Source organism: Vespa velutina, chromosome 6 (assembly GCF_912470025.1).
Source record: "Vespa velutina chromosome 6, iVesVel2.1, whole genome shotgun sequence".
NCBI lineage: Eukaryota > Metazoa > Arthropoda > Insecta > Hymenoptera > Vespidae > Vespa > Vespa velutina.
In genome coordinates, this window is record NC_062193.1 from 7,580,140 (window position 1) to 7,606,887 (window position 26,748).

The 26,748-nt window shown below is 32.8% G+C and overlaps 3 protein-coding genes across 18 annotated transcripts in view; 2 read left to right on the plus strand and 1 right to left on the minus strand.

Moving 5' to 3' along the window:
* The first annotated feature begins 1,494 nt into the window (after positions 1 to 1,494).
* LOC124950132 (insulin-like growth factor-binding protein-related protein 1) lies at positions 1,495 to 3,671 on the plus strand. The gene is made up of 4 exons (XM_047496428.1): positions 1,495 to 1,730; positions 2,113 to 2,311; positions 2,763 to 3,066; positions 3,197 to 3,671. The coding sequence occupies exons 1-4, from the start codon at positions 1,519 to 1,521 to the stop codon at positions 3,364 to 3,366; spliced, it is 885 nt and encodes a 294-aa protein (XP_047352384.1). The 5' UTR covers positions 1,495 to 1,518; the 3' UTR covers positions 3,367 to 3,671.
* Positions 3,068 to 24,065, minus strand: LOC124950123 (prominin-1-A). Of its 2 annotated transcripts, XM_047496392.1 has the most exons (18): positions 23,520 to 23,639; positions 22,802 to 23,182; positions 21,737 to 21,792; positions 21,326 to 21,501; positions 20,499 to 20,686; positions 14,642 to 14,737; positions 11,884 to 12,086; positions 10,523 to 10,624; positions 10,178 to 10,313; positions 7,282 to 7,452; positions 6,126 to 6,225; positions 5,600 to 5,794; positions 5,279 to 5,501; positions 4,846 to 5,145; positions 4,620 to 4,778; positions 4,373 to 4,506; positions 3,824 to 3,874; positions 3,068 to 3,760 (listed from the first exon to the last, which is right to left on the minus strand). In XM_047496392.1, the coding sequence occupies exons 2-18, from the start codon at positions 23,031 to 23,033 to the stop codon at positions 3,739 to 3,741; spliced, it is 2,544 nt and encodes an 847-aa protein (XP_047352348.1). In that variant the 5' UTR covers positions 23,034 to 23,182; positions 23,520 to 23,639; the 3' UTR covers positions 3,068 to 3,738. The 2 variants fall into 2 exon arrangements, with proteins under 2 accessions (XP_047352348.1, XP_047352347.1); XM_047496391.1 differs by lacking the exons at positions 10,523 to 10,624; positions 23,520 to 23,639 and adding an exon at positions 23,925 to 24,065.
* Positions 12,078 to 26,748, plus strand: part of LOC124950128 (trace amine-associated receptor 9) — a 74,153-nt gene continuing 59,482 nt past the window's right edge. For 7 of the 15 annotated variants that reach the window (XM_047496405.1, XM_047496418.1, XM_047496402.1 and 4 more), the window contains exons 1-4: positions 20,287 to 21,533; positions 26,041 to 26,091; positions 26,186 to 26,446; positions 26,526 to 26,748. The exon at positions 26,526 to 26,748 is cut by the window's right edge. The gene's annotated coding sequence lies outside the window, so the exon portion shown is untranslated. Of the gene's footprint in view, positions 12,207 to 17,164; positions 17,221 to 20,235; positions 21,534 to 26,040; positions 26,092 to 26,185; positions 26,447 to 26,525 lie in introns of those variants that run through there. The other 8 variants (XM_047496412.1, XM_047496410.1, XM_047496406.1 and 5 more) reach the window with 6 other exon arrangements.

The window sequence follows — 26,748 nt, forward strand, 5'->3', positions numbered from 1 at the left end:
CGTCCTACTAATCTTCCTTGCCGTTACCTGGTCCTCCGGATTAACCCTTTATCATCGTTATTTTTTCCCGAAAAAATTATGTATAAAATATTTCGGTCGATGATTAAACGATACTTCGAAACACAATTAAACGTTGTCCTTTTTATAATGATTTTTGTATACTTAATCTCTTTTTTTCTAATGATATCTTTTCTGTAGAAGACAAAAATGATCGATCTTTTCTTTCGCGTCTTTTTCATGAATTTAATTTTACAAGCAATAATATTATCGTCATCATAAAAAATATACAATTTTGACAGATGTAAGAGGATTTCCCAAAAGCGAAACAATTCGCTTTCTTTGGTCAAAATATCTAACGTGTTGCTTTCTTACGTTATTCTTATTCCATATTAGCACGTAATCAATTCTATTTCGATCGAGAGCATCTATTTCTTATATGATATATAATATAAGATATTATTTATCATATAAATTAAGATATATTGCCATACAAACACGTCAGGGAAAAGAGTGTCGTGAAAACGTGAAACAATGTTATGGAATGCGGATAATCGTAGGAATGTGAATGTTACAAAGAGAAACTTGGGTTGAAAAATATCTCGAAAAACAACTTGAAAAATAACTCGAAAAACAACTCGGAAAACAACTTTCAAGAAAATATATAGTCATAATTGAAAAAATAATATACAACTTTCGAATATTAGTTTTCGTAAGCCATTTTTTTGCTTTTATTGAACTTTCTAAATCCTATAGTAATCGTAAGACCTTAATTTTTCGTAATATTTCTTAATATATTTGTTGATATTACTTTCGCTTGGACAACAATAGAACACTTACACATTAAAATAACAGTTTATTACTTAGAAATTATTCCTTTATTAAAGTTTATATAGGTACATTGTATAAATATCAATACAATAAATCATTTGTATTGAGATTTCTTTTTAAACAACAGCTGCTGGGTCATGCCAGGTATATCCCAATATACCTTTGTAAAATGCTTTGTAAATCATAAATGTCCGGCAATTTTCTAAACTTCGATGATTAAGAATTAAATTATTTATCACCCAGGTACTTTTCTATTGTTTCCTTGCAACAACTTGATCGATACACAGGGTATACTGTAATTAGAAGACAAAGTGCCAGTTTTGGAATAATGGATTAATTGTAAACGTCACAAGAACGATTCTAGTATATCTTCAAGCAAGCTATTATTCCTGACATAGAAATTTCGATTATGGACAATGACAAGGAATATTGGAATAATAATTCAAATTCCGATGTTGTAGTTTCTATTAAAATAAGAAGATTCGTACATTATTAATTTTTATTTTAATGTATGATTAAAATTCTATAAAAGAAAATAATGTCAGAGGTTAAAAATATTTAAAGATTCGTATCGTTTGACACAATTATTTTGTCATTTAATTGCGTCAACTGCGAGAGGAACTTCGCGCCTCCCTCTACTTTCATCTTAACGAGGTGACGCGCTATCATGATCATGCATCAGTCGTCGAAATGACGCGCAACGGAGCGTTTCCATTGTCATCTTCGTCTTCTTTCTTTTGTTTCTTGTTACTCCTTGCGACGTTACCTTCGCATCAAGAAGTTTGCGCTTCGGTTACTTTCGACTTAAGTCCTTTACTATTTGGAGCGTTGGTGAAAGATTCAAAGTCGCACGAATTGAAAGATACAAAATTACCGGGTTGCATAGAGTGCGGGGAGTACAGGTATCTATGTAATATATGTATGCATACGTAGGTATATTTTTGAAAATATTAAACGATATATTTGATGTTAAAATCGTATAAAAGTATCCGCATATTGTTACTTTGCAGCAGTATTAGCGTTAATTAAATTATTATAAGAATTAAAATAAGAAGTTAAATTTCACAAATATCGAATTTGTATTTATTTATCTTTGATATTAAATATTTGTGATCCTGTTCTTCTGCATGATTCTTTTTTCTTTTTCTTTTTCTTTCTTTTTTTTTTTTTTGATGATGATGAAGTATACAAGAATATCGTTAAAAAATAAATAATTCGAATTAGTCTGACAGTGTCATAGTAAAAAAAGGATTTTTTCTATAGCGTATTTATATGCACATATAGATGCCCGGAAAATTCGTCAAAGTGTCTCTTGGGCTCCGTATCGGATCCTTGCGGATGCTGCAAAGCTGGTATATGCGCTCGTCTTGGCGGAGAGCCCTGTTGGAATTCGAGTATCCCGGAACTTAACGCTAACAGCCGTAAGGATGGCCTCTGTGCGAGGAATTATTTTTGCCAATTACGTTCCGATCTTCAGGAAGAGGTATAGCTTTCATTTGCATCGCCTGTTTCTCATAATTTCTTTGATAATTTGTACGATAATTATACGATGCGATTATAATTTTGTAATTTTCTTGAAATCTAAAGCCGGAAAACTATCACGATATTGCACAATAAACCTGCGATATTAATGCAAGTTGTCTACCTACGTTAACGTTAATTCAACGAACTTATCTGATCCATTCTCGCGAGTGAAAGTAATCTCGTCTTGTTGCGTTTCGTGGGCGTCGAATGTAGTATCACGTGCAATCAAATAATCAAGCAGATCGGATATAATTCGATATAATATAAGAGATCTCGCGCAATCAAATAATTAAGTAGATTGAATACAATGAGAGAGAAAAGCTTTTGTTAGTTTCTTATCGTATGGTCTTTGATTTTTCATCGATTCCCTTTGAACGTTGTATTACATACGATATTTTCTTTTGATTTAGGACGAAGCTGAAGCGATCTGTATCTGCATGGAGCAGACACCAGCGTGCGGTAGCGACGAAGTGACTTATGAAACACCATGCGCTCTTCATGAGGAAGCGATGAAGCTTAAGAATCATTTGTCTTTGAAATTACAGCATCTTGGTCCTTGCCAAACTCGACCATGGATCGTTTCCTACTCGGAACATGTCGTCTCGAGTGTTGGCCAACGTGTTCTCCTTGCTTGCGAGACTAAAGGTTTTCCAGTACCTGATATTTTCTGGGAGTTTCATTCTCCTGATGGAAAGCAGGTTCTCAAACTAACAGGTAAGCGATAATCATGATTTTTATTTGTTCGAAAGATACGGGTACTTTACAAGATAAAGAAGAAAAGAAATTCATCAGATATCAGAAGTAGATATTTTTTTTTTCTTATTTTTATGACTTGGGTTTAAAGGTGAGGACCACGTCATCACTGTACAAAGTGATCAAGATTCGAAATCTTTGACGAGAACGTCTTGGCTCCAACTGCCACGGTTGACTAAAGAACACGTTGGGACGTATCATTGCATTGCCAATAATTCGATAGGACAGGCAGGCGCAGCTTCTTTCGTATCGATGGTTTAAGGTCCTGATTACGTTCCGTAGAAAAAGTGAGTTCGATTGTGGTGGAAAGTGGAAAGCGGATTAGAATGGAATTAAGGGAAAAGGAGAAACATTAATCACGTTCGTCTAGGAGAAATCATTATCGTATTAAATATTTCTTTTTCGATCGTGAAAATGGTCGAATCAATGTTTTCAAAAAAAAATGAAACAATCCTTCATAAGTATCGCTTTACACATTTACACCACAACAACGTCTCATTTTTATCACCCGACTATTATTTATTTGTCGGGTTCAGGAATATATAAATAAATATTATCTAATGTCAGCAGCATTTTTAAAATCGAAGCAATTGTATCCTTATTTTTAAAAAATTGAATTTCCTTCTGCGCTCGTCACCATCCTTCTTGCGTCGTTCTGAAAGATTTTAAATCACGATTAATGTTGCGTATAAAATTTCGATTGTAATTAGATACTTACTCTGGACTTTGCCATGTCTCGCGGTCTATCACCACAGTTTCTGGACTTTCTCTGGATAAAAAGTAAGTTGTAATGTATAAAAATAATGTGTAACCTTTAAAATGTTTTGTCTTTGATTAGCGGATTTTTTTTAAGCATGTTTTACAAACAAATTTAATTACAGTACATAGTAACGAAATGAGATGTTAATCTTCGATTGTTATTAATATTTTCAAATCGATGAGTAACACTGCGGATGATTTCTTTGTCGGATGCGTTAAAATTATTCAATAGTAAATGCTATCAAAGCATACTCGACAAGCTTGAACTACTTGAATTTGTTTAATTTGTTCAGTGGTATTGGGTGGTCGAGATCGATCAAAAGCCGCAGTCCAATACTATGTACTTGGTCGCTCGTATAATGTATGCTAGGTTTGGAGGGATCGAATGAAGCAAGGGAAGTAGGGGATAAAACAATCGATGTTTTCATGAAACGACAAAAAGCAGATGAGTTGGCTGTGCATAAAAACAACTTCTGGATGACAGTATATAAAACGAAGTAAAACTAACGATCTCATCGATAATAAAGACGTATCCTTCTTTGAAAATGATGGTCTTCGATATACCAAAGACAAAATATGAGCAATTGGTGTACTGACAATCATAATAAGCGCACTTATCAACGTGGCAAACCAGAATCCGTCCTGAAAAAAAAAACAAAAAAAAAAAAAAAGAAAGAATAAAGAACAGTAAAGAACCTTCGTACGAAGAAGATATAAAATATTTCGTATTTTTGACATTCATTATCGTGACGTACTAAAGGGCCTAAAATATGATTGCACAAAAGAAGCCTCATTCCTTTTAATATTTCCCATAATGGCTGACACTTTGAAACTCCGTTATTCATTTCCGATATTACGTGAGTTCTCCATTGATCTAAATAATTATTTAATCGATTTGTAAATGCTTTTCCTTTCTGAAAACAAACAGAAAATATTGTTTCGATTAAGAAAATAGGAAATAAGTAAAGATTACTTATTTACCAATTGGGCAATTTTATCTCCCTGATTATCAATATAATATTGAATTGTTTTTAAATGCGAAATGGATTGATTGACTTGTCGTAGAAGTGGTAGCAGTTGTAATTCCAATATGGCTATTTGATAAACCAGATTATCTTGCAGTTTCATCAGTGGCTTCACTCTTCGCGACGTAAGATCTCTCATATTAGAGCCGATAATTTGCAAATCTCGGGCGACGCTTCTATCGCTAAGTTGACGGGCTATACTATCCAGTTGATCGGACAAAGCATTTAGATCCTTGCTTAAAATTGGCCCTTGTATCTGTTACAACGTAAACGTATATTATTTCAGTAGATTCGTTTAATCGATTGTTCAATTTCGTACGTAAGTTTTAGCTTTATTCGTTGTTTTCTCTTGAAAAACAACGATTAAGAAATTAACAAATTTAGCGTACCATAATTCTATGTTCCGTAAGATTTGGTCCACAGGCATATAGAAGATTCTGAAGTCGTTGTTGCAAGCCAGGTGTTAATATCTTGAGACCCTTTAAGTCGACTTTTAATTTTGACTTTGCCCTAGACAAACCAGTCCACATCCAGTGTTCTGTAAGTTGCTCTAATTGCATCGTACGATCAAGTCGAAACGCAGGATACGCTGCTTCGTTCTTTTCACACTTTCTGTAGAACAACGGAATATTTAATATTTATTTCTATATAAGAATTTTTCTCTTTAGAAAGTAGATCGTATTTCGTTTCATTAAGATCATGTAACTCACTCGAACATATCCTTCAAAGACACGCTCAATCTTCTTCCGAGGAAGGTTCGGGTTTCCAAAACGGCCTCTAACGTACGATATTCAGGATCGTAAAGTGGTCGGCAGAGTAACATCTCCATGTGACCAGATAACGCTAATCCTGCTACGAATATCGCCCATAAAGCGATCGAAATGAAGGAGCTCGTAAACACAGTACTGAAATCCGATAGAAAGTACTCTTAACAATCTATTTTCCAATAATTAAGATAATGCAAAGTATTGTTAAGGGAATTTAATATTGTTATAAAACTTTTTTGTTATAATCTTTTCTTTTTTTCTTTAATATATCGTTAATCGGTTTATTTAGATCTAATTGTTTTATTAATGAATCAATCATTTTTATTTATGTCTCTTGGGAAATTTTCCATTTTATGGATGGGATTAGGACCTTTCGTTCGAAAGATTTTTTTTTTTATTGAACTTAGGAATTTAACAGAAGTAATAACTTTGAGTTGATGTTTCCGAAAAATTTTATTTCTATACTTACCACAAGAGGGTCGGTCGCACTTTACCCTCGGACGATCCACAATGGCAACGAAGAGCTCCGAGTAATAATAGCCAGACGGGTAAAATGCAGAGAAAAGTACCTGTCCGACAAAATCGAAGGACGGTTATTATTTTCTGTGTTCGATATCGGACATTCGCCTCCTACGCAATGTTTTATCGCGAAAACGTTTGACGTTGCATCCGGAGGAATGATTTGTTTTTTACATGAGATTCACGTTCATTTCCATCGAGAAAAGACGTGTGCTTTTCATAAAATAGGACGTGCGAATTCTCTTTGAGAAAATAAATTTGTTCTAAAGAATTATAATTAAACATTTTCTACTTAAGAGAACAAAGAAAATTAATCTTTTTTTTTTTAACGCTAAACAATGATGTCCTTTCGTTTCTTGTCTCTTGGACGAATAAGTAATATAGGCTCTGTTTTACCGTTGTTATTGTTATTGTTATTGTTATTGTAACTCGTATTCTTTTCTCTTCGCGTTTTTGATAGTTTGGAAGTAGTAGATGGAGAAGTTGAACGAGTGAAAGATCGAGAAAATAGAAAAGTAGACCATGGTACAGAATGAAATTGAATCCTGCCGGAGTCAGAAGTACGTCGGTAACTTTAACAGTTGCCAAGGTTCACGTGGGCGCTCTTAAGTGTGGGATAAATCAGTGTATAGTGGCGTATATTCTGAAGGGTGCTTCGAGGGTGACAAAACTTATTTCTGAGGAATGAAGGATTTAGCTTGTTCGATTCAACGGAGAAACTTTGAAATTGGTTTATTCGTCATAATGTTGCTTCGATTTGTCGTCTTAGACGTACGATTCTTAGGGACTTTCATAAAAATATCTACGACGTTGGTAATGGTAAAAGAAAAATGAGCCGTGATAAGCGGTTATTGTGAAATTTAAATGTTATTTTGAAGGAATAAAGGTAGAACTTTTTCTTTCTTTTTATTGCTAAAACGGCTTCAACTTTGTACCTTGTGGTAGGTACAACCACATGATATACTTTGCACGGAAAAATGGTAAATCTCTTTTATAAGGGAAATGCAAGGAGGAAAGTAGGTAGTATTTTATGCGACTGAGTCGTGATATCGTTACAAGGATAAAAATTTGCAGGGAAATTTAACAGAATATGTACCGTTACGTACCGAGACCAACGAGCCACCTAATCTGTTCGAATGCGATGACGTAGGGTATCGCATAATCCGCGATACTCCTTGCAGATTTGAGCTGTTTCGAAAGTTCCGTGCTACTAGCTTCCATATTCCGTGTTTTTTGGAAAATCCTGGCACGTGCACCGCTGATCTCACGGCGAATCTCTGCCGACAAAATATCATAGAAATTTTCCCTTTTACTCCTGAATTATGATAACTTTTTTCCTCCCGTTACTTATTAATTTCCTTTTATTCTCTTTAATTTCACGTTGGAAATTAAAATAAACAAATATCATTAATTTTTCAACAGAGCCAATATTGAATTTTTCAATGTGTCAGCGATTACGTTTCCTCAATTAAAAATACTCACAAACTTTACGATCATAGCTCATTATTTCTGGGATCCATTCATCGTGCTTGAAAAGGGACGAAAAGAAATTGAGAAAGGTGAAATGCCATTGTATTAAGGGAAGAGCAATAAAAATAACGTGACTGGTCATGCGTTCTTTACTTCAACCGTATTTCACAGTCTCAATAAGGAGAAGCGGCCTTTAGTCGGTAATTTTCTCGAAGCTTCGTAGATTTATTAAGACGATCAAGCACAGAAGGTGAATAATAAACGACGAATTACGCCGTTCCGCGAGTGTCATTGTTCTCTTCGAACGAAGCTCGAGATCCTCGAGCTTGGCGTACTTTCTATACCGAGAAAGTAATGGACGCTCGATCTCGAATATCTCGAAAGCCTTTTCTTCTTCTTTATTTTTTTTCTTGTTTTTGTTACCCATCATCTTTATCTTTAGGGTTAATAGAACACGATATGGATTTCGCATTAGACGGTGGGGTGTCACCGTCACCTCTCTATTGCTCATGGTTTAAGTAGAAGAGAAAGAATGAGAGAGAAAGAAAGAGAGAGAAAGATAGAAAGTGAGAAAGAAAGGCAGAAAGAAGAGGTCGTTGAATCCAGATTGGATGATACCACGGAAAGAACCGAAAGAAGAGTCAGTCGATGTACAGGTCCACGACACAGTGAGACACCAGCAACCGTCAACATTGTCCTTCCACGGCATCAATCACCGATCCCCATCGGCGAAGTTTGAACGGATGCCACCATGGGGGAGTTCAACCGTATACGATCTTCGCGAGAAACGAGACGCTGTTTGCTTCGGGCATTTACCACGTTTCGTTTGTGTATTGAGGGTGGATATCTCCTTCTCGTCGTCTTTGTCTCTCTCTCTCTCTCTCTCTCTCTCTCTCTATCTCTTTTTCTTTTCTTTTTTAGTACGTCTTCTTCTTTTTCTTTTTCTTCTTTTCCTTCTTCATGGTTTTATTCCCATTATTGTATGGGGAGAAACGCTGACGCTTCCTCTTGAAAGCGGAATAGCGAAAGCGTTCTTTTTTATTTTGGTTTTTATTATTTTCTTTTTTTTTCTTCCAGGAAAATGCTTGATACCATTTGTAGGAATCTTAAGTTCGGTAATTTTTTACCGAAGATATCTTCATTTATACGTATTCGATGATCCAATCGAGTTTCTTCTTTCTTTATTTTCTTTCTTTTCAACGAAAAATCCAATCGGAAAACGATGATACGATTTATTTTTATTTTCAGATTATTCGACATTTTAGGGAGAACTCGAAATGATATTACTTATTAGCTGAGAAAAAGTTCGAGCGTAATGTCTACATTAAAAAAGATCTATCAAAATTGACTTTTTAGAGTGAAAAAAAGTTCTTGATTCCTTCTTTATACGAGATTTTTTCCTATTTACTTTTTAGTAAGACTGTGAAATATGTGAGATGTTGCGCCAAAGAACGAAGAATAAGGGAGCTGAAGTCAAGATTTACCGATATTCGTTATGCTTTAATCGCAGCAAATGTGCTTTACGATACTTTCACGTAGTCATGTCATTTATTTTCTTTTTTATCTTTTCCTTTTTTTTTTATACCATAGTCATTGTTTCTAAGCAATAAGTCAACTAACCGTTTCAGGTATTCGAAAGGGAGTAGAATTGCAAAAGGAAATGTAGTTTTTGTTAGGAATCGAAGATTGATGGAAATTCGACAAAGTTTTTGTCCTTCTAATAATTTAAGTGGTTTCGATTATTTTGTGTAATATCGTATTGTCGAAAAATTAATGATAGGTATTACAATTCTAAAAGATATAATACAAAAGTTGGTGGTCAAGTTTTTATCCGTTTTCTTCCTTTATCGTCAGTAAGTATATAATAAAAATAGAATAATACGTTCTGAAAGAAGGAAGAGCATGGGAAAGCTGAAACGGCTCGTAAAATTCTATAAGCGTTTGAAATATCGTCTCTTTTCTTTCGATTTACCGTTCTACAGTAAAATTTCATGTAATTGCTCGGTGATCCGTTTTTATAATCTTTTTTGATGACCATTCACTTAAAGCGTTTTATTTTTCCATTGATTCATGGAAATCGTATCAATATTTTTATTCCAAAGTATATTAGAAAATAATTTTAGTTTCGAGCACACGTAATAGGAATACATAATGCCAACGTAACACGTTTTGAGATTCATAATGTAAATAATATATATCGTAGATTTTCAAAAATTTATCTATTACATGACTAATGATATTTCAAATAATACATGAATGTATTCATATTTAATTATTCACCATATTTAATTATTCTCTTTAATTATTTTACTGTTCGAAACAGTTAATTTATATAAAATATTTCGATTTCATGGCAGTTACTCGCGTTAATTTTTCGCTTTATCTTTGGCAAAATGATAAACGTGTTCCATTGTATTCTGTATTGGTATATCGTCGTGAAAGGAAAACAACGAGTATTATATTGAGAAGTTAATGGATCCCTTCACTTACGTTGAATTCTTGTCAACCAAATGACTTTATCATTCTACCTACGATTTCTCGCATCCAAGGTACTTCTGGCGATGTAATGAGGCACGTAGAGGTACTCTCCGCGTGCTTGACGTCCAACCTCCGTGAGATTCTCTCTGCTGCTACCACGTAAACGTAGAATACGATCATCCCTTAGAAGCTGAAAAATTCACAAGATTAATGGGAAATGTATAAAAAATTGACAATTATGTATAAAAATTATATATTTTTTTGTCTACAATATTTAATATTAGAAAAATCATGAGAAAATCCTTAAATCATTAATATTTTTCCTATCGAAACCAATACGCATTACTCCCTTCCGACTCCATTTTCGAATTACTACTTTAAAATGGTCGATACACTTACGGCATTTTGACAAAGACACAATCCTCTTTTCTTCTTTTCCAGCTTAAAGAATGAGACCGTCAAAATCCCTTCTTTTCTGTCTCTTTTTCTCTCGATAAGCTTCTACATTCCATTTCGGGAATAAAATAGGACAAATTAAGAGGAGAGCAATAAGATAATAATTTTTAACGAAAAGCAGAATCACAGTATGACGCGTGCAGAATATTTTTCACCGCAATATATGATGTTACATTTTCCTTTATATGGAATATCTCTGATAGAGGATCTCTCGTTTCGAGGATAAGCATCGTGGGCTCGATTTTAGGCCATTATCATTTTCTTTTGGGTTCGAATAAAATAAGGTGAATGCGTTCGGTCGACGAAAAAAAAGAAAAAAGAAATGAGGAGGATCGTAATGAGCGTGCTTATTTTCGTGCATAGTGGAATAGTAATATTCGTAAAAAAAAAAGGCTGAAAAGGAGCTGCTAGGGCTGTTGAAAAGTTTTGGCCGTTCTAGTCTTGCCTGTCCCACGTAGTTAAGCGTTTATCCTATTGTCCCTACCTAGTCCGCGTTACCAACTGCGGATAAAGCCTTTATCCATTTCGGACGTTGCCTTTCAGCCTTCCTGATTCTCAATTCGATTTTCTCAGGAATGCAACTCTCTCTTTTCTCGTTTCGTTGATACAAATAGAAGGAAGATATATATATATATATATATATATATATGGAGAGAGAAAAAGAGAGAGAGAGAGAGAGAGAGCGAGAATAAAGAAGTGGAAAAGATTGTAATTATAACGAGTAAAAAATAATTGTCAAATAAGCGAGTTCGTTAATAAATTCAAAAGACAACATTATTTATGTTCTTTGTTACTAATTTCTTGTAGGAAAACTTATCTCTCGAAATTAACAAACTTGTTGAACGTATATCTCGTAGTTCGCTTTTACTTCGTTCGGAAGGAATATACTTTATTCAATTATAACTTTATAATTTATTAAATTAACCCTTAACAAGGACGAGAATTTTTGTTATAATACTTATTTGCAAGACAATAGAATATTCATTAAGTTTAGAGAAAACATATAATTTAATATATTTTTATTAAATTAACGAACGAATAAAAGAACTCTTTACACGTTCCCACAGTGCAGCCTTTCGACTTTGAACTATTAATATGTATGCAGCAAGATACCTGTACCAGTTAAATCGATTTTGTTTTTTGTAACAATACGAAAGTTTTTTTCATTATCGAGTTTTCACATGCGACGAGAATAAGGGAACTAAAGCCAGTGCTAAAATTTCAATCTCTACGTTTATATCGGTAAAAAAAGGAAGGGTAAAGGTGAAACGAGAAGGTGGCTGCTCTTGATAAAGTTTATTTACTTGTTCCATGCGCAGCGTGAGACGTAAGCCAGAAGGGTCGATGACGGAGCAGAGAGGACGATCCTGAACCGAGCACGCTTTAACGGCACTTTCTAAATCGCGTCGTATCACGTCGGTCTCTCGATTCAATTGGGTCCCGAGGTCGCGTGCTCTTTCTCCTTCCTTCAGTAATGATTCTGCTCTGCTCGATAGTTCTTGACTAGCTGAAACATCGAATCCAATCTCTATTAGATGGACCACTGACGTAAACATTGCTTCGTTCTTTCTCTTTTCCGATGGTGGAGTATAATGTCTTTGGCAACATGGTCGATAAAAAGAGAGAGGTAAGTCGAATTCATCGAATTAATCGAACTACGTAACTACTAGAATACCATTGATTTCATGGATAATCGAACGATTCGTTTTACTTTAACGCGCAATTTGGCTTATTTTTCTTGAAAACTTTTTCCTCTTTTTTATTCGAATTTTCTTATTGTAATAATACTTAGAGCTGTATCAAGAATGGATACGTCAATAGGATCATCAAGGGTCTTTGAAAGTATTAAATTATTATGAAAATTGATCTAATGAAAAAAGAAATTTTCCATAGTTATTATCGACCCGAGTTATATCTATCCAAGGAAATGTTTGTAAAGTCTACGGTGTTATCATTATCGAAAATATTATTATCATAATTAAAAAGTGCAGTGGTAAGACGCTGAGAGTCTAATTATTATCTCTTACCCTTGATCTTAAATTCTTGAGATAAAATTTCGTGAAAATTTGCATCCTCGCTAATTGCGATATTGCGTTGCAATTTTTTTGATGGCTTAGGTAAGTAAGTAAAATCGAACGAGTTTGGACTCTATAATTCGAAGTATAAAATCTCATATATACATAAATAGATATGTACGTATATGCATACATACGCATGTAGGCACGTGCTCAAGTACGCAAGACTTTAAACGTAGCGGTCTAAAGGAAAGCGTAGTTCTGGTAGCACGTTATAATTTAGTTAGTATACAGTTAGTAACTCGGTGCAGTGACTAAGTGACACTCTAGGTTGAGGAGGTCACTTAACGGTCTGGAGTTCTCTTCAAGACCTGCTGCACACGCTCGTAGCGCCTTAACCAACCGCGTTGTGGCAAAACGTGTGTCTCTTACACGACCTGTCGTTTACATTTTCTCCTTGAAACGCGTTCATGAAACGTACATACATACAGATATCCGACTTTGGTTAAACGCTCCTTGGAAAGACTGCTGAATTTATGTATTTATTTCGAGTAATTAAAACATCGTAGCAAAATTAATATGTTCAGAAATCACAGAGACATTTTATGGAACTATGAAACTTCAACAATAAAATATTTTTAAGAAATTTAAATATAATTACAATTAATTTATATTAAATTTATTATTAAAGTTAAATTACAAAAAAATAAACGGTACGTCGTAATTTAATTTCGTTCGATTAATTACGTTAGTTATGAAAATTTATTATAGAGTAAAAAATTTTCATTTTATTTTCGCGAATACAGACTACTGAAAAAAAGAAAGGTTCTTTAATTTTGATAGTCATACAACAAAATAGTGAAGTGAATATATATGTTATACTAATTTCTCATATATATTATACTAATGACTTATAATTGTTACGATTTAATTATACACGAAAATTAAGGTGCATCGTGTCCAACTAACAATAAGTCTACTTCGCGTACGATAGAAGTTTCTTGCATTGGTATGCACATGGTCAGCTACGCTGAAATTAAAGCTACGCTTGGGTTTCAAACTAGTACAGTAATGACGTTTAAAGGGTTTCCTGTTCGGAGTTATAGAGATAAATCATTCATTAGGAATTAGCATCGATACCATTCGTATCAGTGTTCGGGATATGCTATAATTGAAGATATAGCCGTGTAACGTATATAGATAGTACAGATGTATGCATAGTTTGAGAGTTGGAGATTAATAATAATCGATTTACAGTTAGAGGCTGTTATTTACATCTCGTTAATGCCAAACGAGATCGCAATATCTATTTTGCTTTGATCTTCGAGGAACACCGAAAATAAAAGATTTCGTAAAAGGTCTGATGAATTTTCCTAAATAAAATATACATACATATATACATACATACAGACATGTATATATACATACATACATATATACATACATATATATATACACACGTATAGGATTATTAATATTCGGCGAATAATTCCGATTCCGAAAGGGTTTTCCTTGATGCGTGAAGCAATAAGCGAATGACATAGTCGTTTCTCCGTATATGAGAGCATTCGTCGTATAAATTAATATATGTGTTTCGTCGGGCGTATATACGTACATGTGTATATCGTAGAACTATGAATATGCAAACACTTTGGTGCCGCTGTGTCTTTCGACTTTGTTGAACGAATATACTAGTATGTATATATACATATATATATATATATATATATATATATATGTGTGTGTGTGTGTGTGTGTGTGTACTATGAACACTTTAGCTAATGCCAATTATTCTTCGAGAATAATTGGCATTTCTTTTTGAATGAAAAGACGTTTTAAAAGTCTCTAAAAAATTTTTGAAGATTGTAGGTACCTGCATAGATTTACGAGAGGGATATTTATAAATTATGAGAAAATACGGAAGAATTTTGTATTTTATGCGAAAAGTGGATAATACCTTTTTCTCATTAGAAAAACATACGTATTATTATTATTATTATTATTATTATTATTATTATTATTATTATTATTTTTATAATTCTATTACCATTTGCTAGATCCATGAGAGCATCTAATGCTACATCAAGACCCGTTTCGACAGAGAGTTCTGCTTGCACTGGTTTCCCAAGCAGTTCTTCCACGTCTGTAACAATAAGAACGAGAAGAACTTATACCGATAATATTCTTTCGTCAGTCCAATTTATCATAGATTTTACTACTGGCAATTTCTTTTATTGACAAGAGACATATTTAAAAAACAATATTTGATTCTCTCGAGAAAAGGACTCGAATAACCGATATAACGTAGCATAGGAACAATCATAAATCTTATATCTCTCATCCCTAGTGGACCTGATAATTTATGTCTTCTCATAACCATTACTGGTTATCTCCATCTGATAGGAATTCTCGGTCGTTGGTCGTCCTTCTAGGTAACGGTTCGATATTTCGAGAGAATCTTTCATTCATTGGTCATTAATTAATACCATATATTTCTATGGTTACATTGTTACCAACAAACTTGGGATGAAAAATTGTACGTATAAAAAACATTTCAATTTTCTTTCCTTGACATAAATTTCTTACTTGTTATTTTATTTACGTCGAAATAGCTAATAAGAAAGGTCTAACAAAGGATATAAAAATTGAAAGAAGGCTGTTTATGAAGAATTTTTATCATTACCATTGAGGTATAAGACATAGATAAGGTATAGACAGTTGTGTACTACATATCTACATAGTAAATGTTGTATACGTATACTCAAGTATGAGAATCTTGATATGTCTATCTCCGGGAGATGGAAAATCGAAAGTCGATGACAGCATTGCTGCATAGGGCTTTGTGGCAAACGCCGTAGGTAATGTCGGCGGCTGCATTATGCTAACGATCGCAATTTGCGAAGGGTTGTTAACGTACCCGTCGATGGGCCCATTACACGACGATTACAGACTGTCGATAGCTTTCATTAGACGTCTATGCGTTTCTGCTCTCGATGGACGTTCATTAGACGATAGAGTTCGTACCTACAATGCTCCGATAATCCTTCGATGCAAGTAAAGTGGTGTATATCGACTTGGATTTGAGTATCGGATTATGACTTAGCAGTTTGGATTGCATTATCCTTACTGTTAATCTCCTTACACGCGTCTCTATTTACCTTTTATTCCACTATGAATTATTCCACTATATATTAGTTTTTTTCTTTTTTTTTTCTTTTTTTTTTTTAATTACTTATATTTCCAACAAAATTATTAGAGAAAGATCTGATCTTAAGGTGATTCCATTAAAGCTCTATTAAAAGTAGTTTTGGGTTTGCTCTCTCGTTTACTTCGCCCCACGTATAATATTAGCCACTGGAAAACGATCTAGCTAAGTTCGAACGAAATTAAAAATTCAATCTCATCGAAGCTATGGAATGACTTTTGGAAAATAAACTGGAAATTAGCCGAGGATTGTATTTACGTTTTATGGTTTATTCCGTAATTGTACGATTAAACGTGCTAGAGTTGAATTTTCATAATGTAACATTTTGTAATAAATATTCCATTAAAAGTTAACGATACTACTTTTATACATAAATATATTTTGCTTTAACATTTAAATAGTATCTTAGTTTAGTATGCGTGTAGTTACGCACAATTTGGTATTACATTTGCATAAAACAAATAAAAAAGTAGAGAGAGCGTTAAGCGAGCGTTAACCGTAATTGTCTTGTTCCTAGACACACATGTACATAGATTTTTTTAAAGCCGAATAGTAGTACATTTTTGCCTCGTCTAGAAATTTTACGATTCTCGGAGGGCGAAACTCGAAGAATCGGAAACGTGGTAAGATGGTTAGAAGAAAGGAAGCTTTTAAAGAAGTAGAATTAAGAAAGAAAGAAAGGAAAAAAGACAAAGAAAGCCGAAAATACTTTCCTTCGAGAATTTCACGTTGTTTCGTGTTTTGAAAAGGGGAAAGGGAGAACAAAATTTCACTCTTTGTACAAGCAAGTTAAAAATAAATGCTGACAAATAGAAAAAAATAAATAGATAGGATCTCTTTTGTTCTCCTTTCTTTGTTTCTTAATGGGGTTCTCTTTTTATGTGTTTATAAGAATTTACGCCATAAATTCTCATGGTCATAAATTTTGTGTAATTTTAGTTAGACATTTAGGATAAGATTATACTACTACATAAGATTATATTTTTAGATTTCTTTTTTCCATAAATCATGTTTAAAAATAAATTATTTTCACAGTATGCATTGAAATTTTATGTAAAAGTATGTATTGAAAATTTGAAAAGAAAATTTTGTGTAAAAATAGTCTTTATCTTTTAGATAAGCCCTTGATCATTAAAATCGATAAAAATTGTAATTCTAAAAATTTATGGAAAAATTTATAATTTAGAACAAAGTATTCGTTTATACAGTTTTTAAGTTCGTATATCATATTTTTAATGTTTCATTATTTCCATATAATAGATTGAAAAATTATAAACTTCGTATGCAGCCATTGAATAGATAGCGCGTTTTGCGCATGCGCGAGATTCGACTTAGCCTTCTTGTTACCGATGATTGCGCCATTTTAAATTATTTCGTGGTACTGATTGCAGTAAAACTCCGTCGTCTCCGTTAATTTACAGGTAATTAATAAATTTTTTCTAACGTACATCCTTCATTTATATATCAATCGATTGCCGTAAACACGATTTTTATGCATGAATGTTCGCAAGTCGTGGCATCGTTTCGTTTAAAAGATATCCGTGAAAATAAAATCGGCATCTTAGCGTTTCCTTGGGAATGCTTTCTATTTAGAATTTCTTGCCTATATTATCGCGATGTCGTTACTTTTCTCATCTATTAACGATACTCTAGTTAATAATCTTTCATTAATTAGTCGTGTTCGATTGAATTTTGTCTTACATATGGTTTTCATATATATATATATATATATATATATATATATATTTACATACACATATATAAATATTCCTCTTACGAATATGTACGCATATCGACAATTCCTGCACACATATACATACGCACGCAATCAATTTTACATTCGCTAGAAATGATATTAACCTAACCTCTTTGTACGCAAACGAAAGTTTATTTCTTTTAAGTATATATATCGAGATCTTTAATAAAGATCAAGAGCGAGAGTGAGAGTGAGAGTGAGAGTAAGTGAGAGAGGAAGAGAGAGAGAGAGAGAGAGAGAGAGAGAGAGAGAAAATGAGAATGAGAATGAGAATGAGAATGAGAATGAGAATGAGAAAAACTTGCTCCTCCTTTATGTAAGAATTACTCATCTTGGCACGACCGACGTTCGTCCCTAATACGTATTACGTAGTTCTTTCATCTAAGCAACTTTAAAGACCTGTTCAGACCTACTATGATTTTGTTAATTCCGGTTCATATAGTTTTTCATTTATATTAGTTTCTCATTTATATTATATATAGTATTTTATAAATTAAATTTAATCATTTATAGATTTTTAGTTTATTAATCCTATTTTATATTATATTAATTTTCAGTATATATAGCATTTATATGTTTAATATATAGATACATTTACACATTATATGTATAGATATACTTATTATATATATATATATATATATATATATATATATATATATATATATATATTAATATATATACATATACATTTAATCTTATTCTATATTTATAATATTTTGAATATTTTGAGGTTATTATTTATCATATTCATTAGTCTGTGGACTTTTACATATCCGATAGCAGTTACCATGTATTTTCTATTGGTCTTTGTATGCAAGTACATACAAATAAGCTTATTGTTAAAATTAATCAGTATATTGTCTCTTAAACAATGCAGTGGTTAGGGCACGAAGCAAAAAGGAGACTATATGCTGAAGAGGCCCCCCACAAACTGTGGCTCAAGAGGGCAACTATCAACAAGTCATTTTTTAAAGGTGATCGGCATGCTGAACCCTTCGTTAATGGCTTGTGGTCTTATCAAAATTCCATTTGCCCTTTTACCACGTTGACACTTATGCTCGTAGTAGTGTGTAGTAGTAGCAGTTTGATCCTGGATGGAGATGATGGACCATTTCATCTTTTTGCTACGATGTTCCGCACTCGTGTTCATGAGAAATTAGAACCTTTGCGATTAGAGTCAAGTTTTTGCAGTTAGTTAATTATTAGAGTTTTTGCAATTTTTTCTTAAAGTAAAGTCGAGTCATTAAATTTTTTTAGAATAGAGTGAATTTTTCATTTTAAAGTATGGTCGAGTTTTTGAATTTTTCTTTTTTAATTAAAGTTGAGTCACTGCATTTTTTCTTTTTATATTAAAGTGATGTAATTAATATTGAAAAATATCCCTTTATATATTAGTGAGTATTAACGAAAGTGTTGAAAATAATATTTCAAGATTTGTCATATTATCATAGTATATGACATAAAAATAAATTGATAAAGATTATGAATGCATTATGTAAAATAGATTTGTTTCTCAAGTTTTTCAGATTTTCTAATTAACAAAAAGTCAAATAGTCCAAATAATAACGTGGAGATTTAATTAATTATTGAAGACTTGAATGAAGAATTGGAATTATAAAAAAATAAAAAGCAATGGAAGATGAATTGTTTGCAACTATTTTTTTTTTTTATTCATTTGAAATATTAAAGAAATTTATATTCGATCTAGATAGAGTTGATTTCTGTTTCAGAAAGTATCACTTAAATTGACAAGATATGATTCGATTCTTCGTTGGTTGTTCTTTTTCTGTATTCATGTGTATGTGCGTGTATATATATTTTATTTTAATATATGTTTCATTTTCAAAAAGTAGTAAAATTATAAATTTCTCATATCCATAGGTCGTTTCTTCATTACATAAAATTTGCATATTAATTTTGATTGCTTTTTATTTAATTATAAAATATTTCTGATGATTTATATTTACAGGTAACTGCTGATTTATTATATGAAATTCGCACATTATTTCGATTGCTTCTTGTTTAATTATGAAATGGTTTAGATGTTTTATATTCACATATTATTATAATATTATATATTCTCATTATCAAATAATATTTAATAAAATACCTAATCTTTATATAATGTTTATGGGATATGTGCATAGTAATCAATAATGCATTCTATTTTTATTTTCAACATATTTCCTCGCGTTAATCGAGTGGGTAGGTTAATATTAAACGAATTCATACATTTTTGTCTAATCTTAATTAATCAGGAAAAATTTCTGATTCCTTTCACAATTGATATTGTTTTTTTTTTCAGACTATAATAATTATTACTGGATGTGTAATAATAATGATTCTATATAACTGATTCTTAAGTATTTGGCTAATAAAAAATTGTGTTAATAAAAAAAACGTTTCAATGGAGTCATTGTTTTTAAAAGAAAAACGTCGAGTAGAGTCATTGTTTTTGGAAGAAAAAAAAATCTATTAGAGTTATTACTAAAAAGCAAAGAGACTTGTAAAATCATACCATGGAGACTCTAAAATAAGTCAGTCAGTATATATTATCAATATATAGTTCAGGATTTTTAGTAATTAATATATTATTTCTCATTTCTCCTTCTCTCATGTTTTCCTTGTGTGATTGCTTAGCTTTTTTTTTTTTTTTTTTAAATACAGGTGATAAGTAGGCAGGTAGCATACTTTTACGTGCATACGTGTGAAATTTAATTTTAACCAAGTAGGACCCGGACAAGACTTAGAGTATGTCTTCCATTCAAGATTGGAAAATCCTGCTTCTGGATTTATATAATATTGTCACTAATTTTAATCATTTAATTCTAAACTTAATGTTTATTTTGTTCATTGAAATACTTTAAGTCCATTCGATTTTCGAAAAGCAATCGGGAATAAGATTTGAGAAGTTGTTTCGTTTATTTTTATATTACTCACTGTCCAAGTCCGCGAGTATGGCCTCATTTGCGACATCGAGACTTCTGGTGAGACATTTTCGTAGTTGTGTCGTTGTATCTTGATGATAGTTATCGAGATCCTGCAATGCCGTTTCCACGACCATGGGAAGTTTCTCGATTCCAGTTCTTGCGGCTTCGTTGGAGACCATCATGGTGACCATGCACGACCTGTGGAAATTGTATCGAAGGTTGTATCGTTCGATGGTGAAACGTTAAGAGCCTATCTACTAGCTCGAGTCTGCTACAGCTAAATTGCTTCTCCTTCCTTCCTTGGTCCTCTCTTCGTTTTTCTCTCTATGTTTCTCTTCTACTAGTACTTACTTCCTTTCGTAAGAGAAAAATTGAATGCCCGGCGAGAAAACTTGGTTAAATCGAAAACTTTCGTACGTGGAGATATACTCCTATCGTGTTGGAACAGACCCGAAATTGATTCGGGATATATAACCATAGATAGAGATATTGATCGATGTTCCTTGTTTCAGTAGATAGCATAAAATTACACATAAGTATCCTTTTTATAAATCGTAGAATTATAGTTATGTCCTATATATGTAGATAAAGAAGGCAAATACAAAGAGAGAAAAAGAGAGAGAAAGAGAGATAATGTAAAGGATAGAATAGATGCAGATGGATGAAATTTATTTGAATCCATTCCTCTTCATTGATTGCAGATTTGCTGAGAGAATAGAGTAAGAGAGAAGGGATCGAGAGAAATTCGTTTCCATAAAGGATGACGAACTCTCTCTCTCTTTCTCTCTCTCCCTCTTCCAGGATATCTTTAAAATGAATATGGTTCCTTCAACGTACCCGAGTACGAAGACAAAAGCTGCAAGAAGAAATGCGAGGACCTCCGGATGCCGGCAGGGTTTGTAATCCTCTCTAATTGGACGACAAGCGAACCAGAGTTCTGTGCCAGGTACTATGCAGGCCATGATGCAGCAGACACCGACTGTTGCTAAGAATATCGCCTCGATGTGCATCGACTGCAATCATCGTTAAAATCATCATCAACGTAGTACGTAACATTAGGAAATAGTCTTTATACATCTTGACGTTGACGATCGACGAAATTGCTTTTCGTTCTAGAAATGACGAGGATACGCGAATTTCTAAGTCTCCTTTCTCTCTCTCTCTCTCTCTCTCTCTTTACTTCACTCATGACGTTCTCGTCAATATCTTTGATGAGTCATATTTCATATAGGACAGGAATCTACTTACCTCAGATATTAATTTGGAAGTAGTAATACGGTTCTCTATCGCTTCTATCAATAGACCTGAGAAGAAAGACATGAACTATTTTAAGCTCTATAAATCTATAATGATAATAATAGACATGTTTGAGTCAATTTGTAACATTTGCATATGAAATATTTTTCTTTTGTCGATGAAAGAAAATATATATGCACATATGTATATACAAGTATTTAAAAGAGAATTCGTAGATGATAGAGAAGTTGTTTGACTTATGCGAGGATAATATTTTATTTTACATTACTTAGAGAATTTAAATGTTTAGAATATTTTTTTATCTATGTTTGTACGTACATACATACATACATACATATATATATATACATATAATATTACTTTTTATGATCGTGATATGTAAGGGTAATCTATATTCTTGATTGATATAAAAGTATAGACAAAATATTTCGCGTAGGATCGATGTTCATAATACTTCCATTCTAAAGCAACGGCTAAAGCAATACGTATGAGCATATATAATTGCAAACGAACCGTAATAGTGGGATACGATTGCATTCGAATTTATTTATCGAGTCATTTGTATGCATGCACTATACACGTTTTCCGTAATGGAACATTGGGAGAGAATTAAAGCGTCGATCGAGGAAAGCCACGGTAAAATATCTTTTTTTATCTCTTTCTCTCTCTTTTTTTGTCTCTCTTTTTTTGTCTCTTAGATAAGATCCAGATTTGAAATTGAAATATCTCGAGATGAGATTTTTGATAGAAAGTAGACAGCGCAGAATATAAAATTCCTACGTTAAAGTTTTTCATTATCATTCCGATCTTATGCAGTATATATATATATATATATATACGTACGCATTTTTTTTTAGGTTAATGACAATTGAAAAATTTATTTTCCTTTTTACGAAAGTGTTAAATTCTTTTATTTTGTATTTTTATGTTAATAAAAAATATTTTCGTTTTGTAGTTTATTTATCTAATTAAATACGAATGCATATCGATTATTTTTAAAGTTAAATACAAAATAAAAAATATTTTCGAATGATGTTCGCATGTGTCATACTTTACCGATCGGTACGTCGTAAGGATGAATGAGATAGAGAACGCTTCGTAGAAAATCAAAAACGAATGGCGCTTGGTCAAGATTTAGAGTGGCCATTTTGAAGCGTTCTTCGGAGATCGTTTTAGGGAAATTTAGTTTCGGTGCCTGATCTTCCCAATCCTTTGCAATTGACGGAGTCCAAAAGTGAGATACGTTTGTACCATTTTTCGTACTATCTTCGACCAATATGTCCATCATAGCATCGAGTTGCTCCCGTTGAGTCTCGCTTGATACATTTAGAATAACGATGTTATCGGTGGTACAGTTGTCGTCGGGATTGTCGACTTCTATAGTCGAATCATCCTGTGCGTGAACGTTCGAGATAGCAACGATAACGAGAAGGATTCCTGTAGAATTTGATAATTACGTGTATCTCGTTTGTATTTTTATAATTTTATTAATTAATAACGACTCGATGAAATAATAATCGAAGGATTGAACGTTTTTAATAGAATTTTAGCGAATGCTTTCATTAAATTTTAAAATGCGAATTTTAAAGTAAATATTTGTGTATAACAATTTTTCATATTTTTTTCCGTTTTTCCTTTTATCGTTATTGTCGAGAATAATATAGGAAAAAAGAAAACTTTGTAGCCTTAAAAAGAGATCGAACTAATCGTCAAAAACAAACGCCAACATGAGATCACCGTCTATAGATATAAAATAGTTCACTGGATCCTCGACCTTTTTCTTATTCTGTTGAAGAGCGATGAAAGTTTCTCTTCTTATCGTTCGTTTCTCTTTTGCGTTGATTTTTGTTTTCATCGGGAGTTTGTCGTTCGAAGTCTCCTTGGCGTATCTTTCGCGAAAATTGGATTTGTCCGCAGTGCGGGGAAATAAAGAAACTTTAAAGAAACGTACAAAATGGAAAAAGGTCTGTCGAACACGAGAGAGAAAAGATCAAAAAATTGACTAATAAGATGAATTTTTGTCGTACGACGGGTTTACGACGTATCGTATGGAAAAATATCTTCAATATTTGCAAAATGAATAAACGACAAAATGATAATTAGAATTAAATACGTTGAAAGGAATAGAAAAAGTAAAATAGAAAGAGAGGGACAATAAATGAGAGAGTAATGTACGTGCCATGGATCACGGCCATTTTCCGGTTGGACGTTTTCCTCCTCGCTGACGTTTCTGCTCGAATGTCCTGATCGTGACTGACAAGAGAGACATAAAAAGGAACACGGAAAAAGAGAGACAACACGGTTGCCGTCGAACAGCCACGAGCTGACTGTCGTTTTACAGAATTCGCAGAGGCTTCTACGAAGCCTCTCAAACTCTTTCGATGTTGTCGAACCCTTAGCTTGGATCGAGAGAAAGAGAGAGAGAGAGAGAGAGAGAGGGAGAGAGAGAGAGAGAGAGAGAGAGAGAAAGAGAGAGATATATATATATATATTCATACATACATACATACATACATATATAGGTATATAAGCAGACTAGGGTGTGAAACGAGAGAGGGTGGATAAGTACTTCGAGAAAGTATAGAGCAGAGGGGAAAAGGAATAAGAAAAGAGATGGAGTCGTGAAATAGAAATCGAAATCGAGCGGCGAAGTAACCGGGTTACTACGATACGTTACTTAGGTATACCAGCACTAAGATTTTCGAGGGTAATCCGGATCATATGTGTGTGTACTGTGTAGATAAGTTTGTTTCTATGTGTTCATGCGCGTGCTTTGGATAAAAGGTGATGGTCTTTCAGTTTCTACGTCGTAGAATATCGCATTAGGTGACCTGTTACAGAGTAAACGTCGAAGTGGAAGCAACAGATAGGAAGTTAGGTGCGAAGATGATGACATGGAACTTCTTCAAATTCGAATTATCCGCATTCTATCGGAAACAAAAATTGATTTCTTTTTAACTAAAAGCTTTGGAATTATATGCGTTCGTTTTTTGTTATGCGAACGATCTTCAATTTAACAATTATCTGATCGGATTTAACAAAACATTGAAATATATTTAATATTCGATGTATAGTACGCAATTTGGTATTTCAATAATTTTCTATGTTTGAATATAAGTAAACAGAACAGAAATATAGCTCGAAACGTAAATATTGCGTACTCTAAAAAAAAAAAAAAAAAAAACAAAAAAAAAAAAAACTTAAAAAATAGAGGAAAAGTAATCTAGTAAAGTTACTATTTTTTTTTTGTTTTAAGAATCTGCATATCTTTCCGGAAGAACAGATATTATATAGTAAGATTTTCGTAAAAAGGATGTTCGTCTTTTTTGACTTGGTTTATAAAAGGTAACTTGAATAAATAGCTATAATTCCGTTGAAAGTTCTAGCTTTTCCTCGAAAAGCACTGTAGCTTGTGGACAGTTTTCGTTTATTTTCCGCGCAATGGAAATGAAGAGACACTGTCTAGATTTTCCTTAATCTCATCGGAGTCAACTATAATCCGTGAAGGAAGGAAGATCAGCGAATGAAAAACGTTCCACGTTGATCTCTTTCATACTCTTTTCTTTCAATGTCTATTTCTTCTTCTATCCCTCTTTTTATCTCTTTCGTAAAATCAGTCGTCGAACATTCTCAACTTTAATACATAGCTCATAAAGGATGAGAATAGAGGTTAATAATGAAAGAGCATGAAGGACATAATTATTCGATTGACCGAGAAAATCGATTATCTGGTTAGCTCGAAGATTCAATTAATTCGGATAATCGGAATTATCCGATTCTGTTCTTCTATATCTGTTTCAGCGAGTTAATGAAACGTTAGTCCGAAAGAATTTAAATAAGTTAGAAAGCATTGATTCTTAATGAATGTTTTTTTTTTTTTTTTTTTTTTTTCTGTTTATGTAGAGTAACATGATTCAGTTTAACTGATTTTTATATGATTGAAACAATTTCGTTCGATATAGAAATAAAATCTTTTTATTGAATATTAATAGGGAATATCAGTATTCGTTAGTCTTAATATAATTAGTCTAAATATTAATTTTCATTATTATTATCGTTGTTCTTTAAGCTGAATTCTCATGACAGGGAGTGCTCTACTATTATCTCTGATATTAATGTTGCACGAAGTAAAGTATATTACTTTCAGAGTAACAAATACTTAAATACGTATAATGGTTATGTCATAGTGATGGTGATACATATCACTATGAGGATTTATTATATTTCTTATGATGGTGTACACTGTCTCAACATATTCTTTATATCATATATCATTGTTTCTCCTTATAACGCAGAGAGATAATACCGGAAACAAAATAAGAAGATGCTAAGATTTTCTTTCAAAGGTAATTCAAAAAAATCTTGTTGAAACTATATTAATCTTTTGCTAATTCATTTCCCTTAAATGTTATATACTTTTTTCTTTTTTTTTTTTTTCAGACTATCTAAATTGACAATAATATATTAGCACTGTTCTTTAGGAATAGGCAGTAGTTTCCTAAAGAACTTGCTATTATATGGGTTGAAGGTCGAGCTTGTTTATGATCTTAATTAAAGGAAAACATCGGAGGGAACCTCGTTTTGAGCGAATAGAAAAGGGAACATGTTCCTTTTTCTTTATCTCTAATGATCGAAGGGTCGTTCCGTTGATAGGAAAGTGTGTCAGAGACACGAGCTTCACGAAGATCGTTTCAAACTTGAGTAGTATATGCCTATATGTATATATTTGTGTGTGTGTGTGTACATATATATATATATATACCATACTATATACTTATAGAAAAAGAAAAGAAGCAAGTAAAGAAAGAAAGAAAGAAAGAAAGAAAGAAGGAAAGATAAGGATATACGTAGCGCAAAGGATGGCCACGAAAGGAACGCGTGGGCGTATGAATTTTGGCACCGACGAGATCATGTCAGTGTGGTATCGTTAAGAGAGAGGAGAAGAGAGGAGAAAGGAGGAGAGGAAAGTAGAGAGAGAGAGAGAGAGAGAGAGAGAGAGAGAG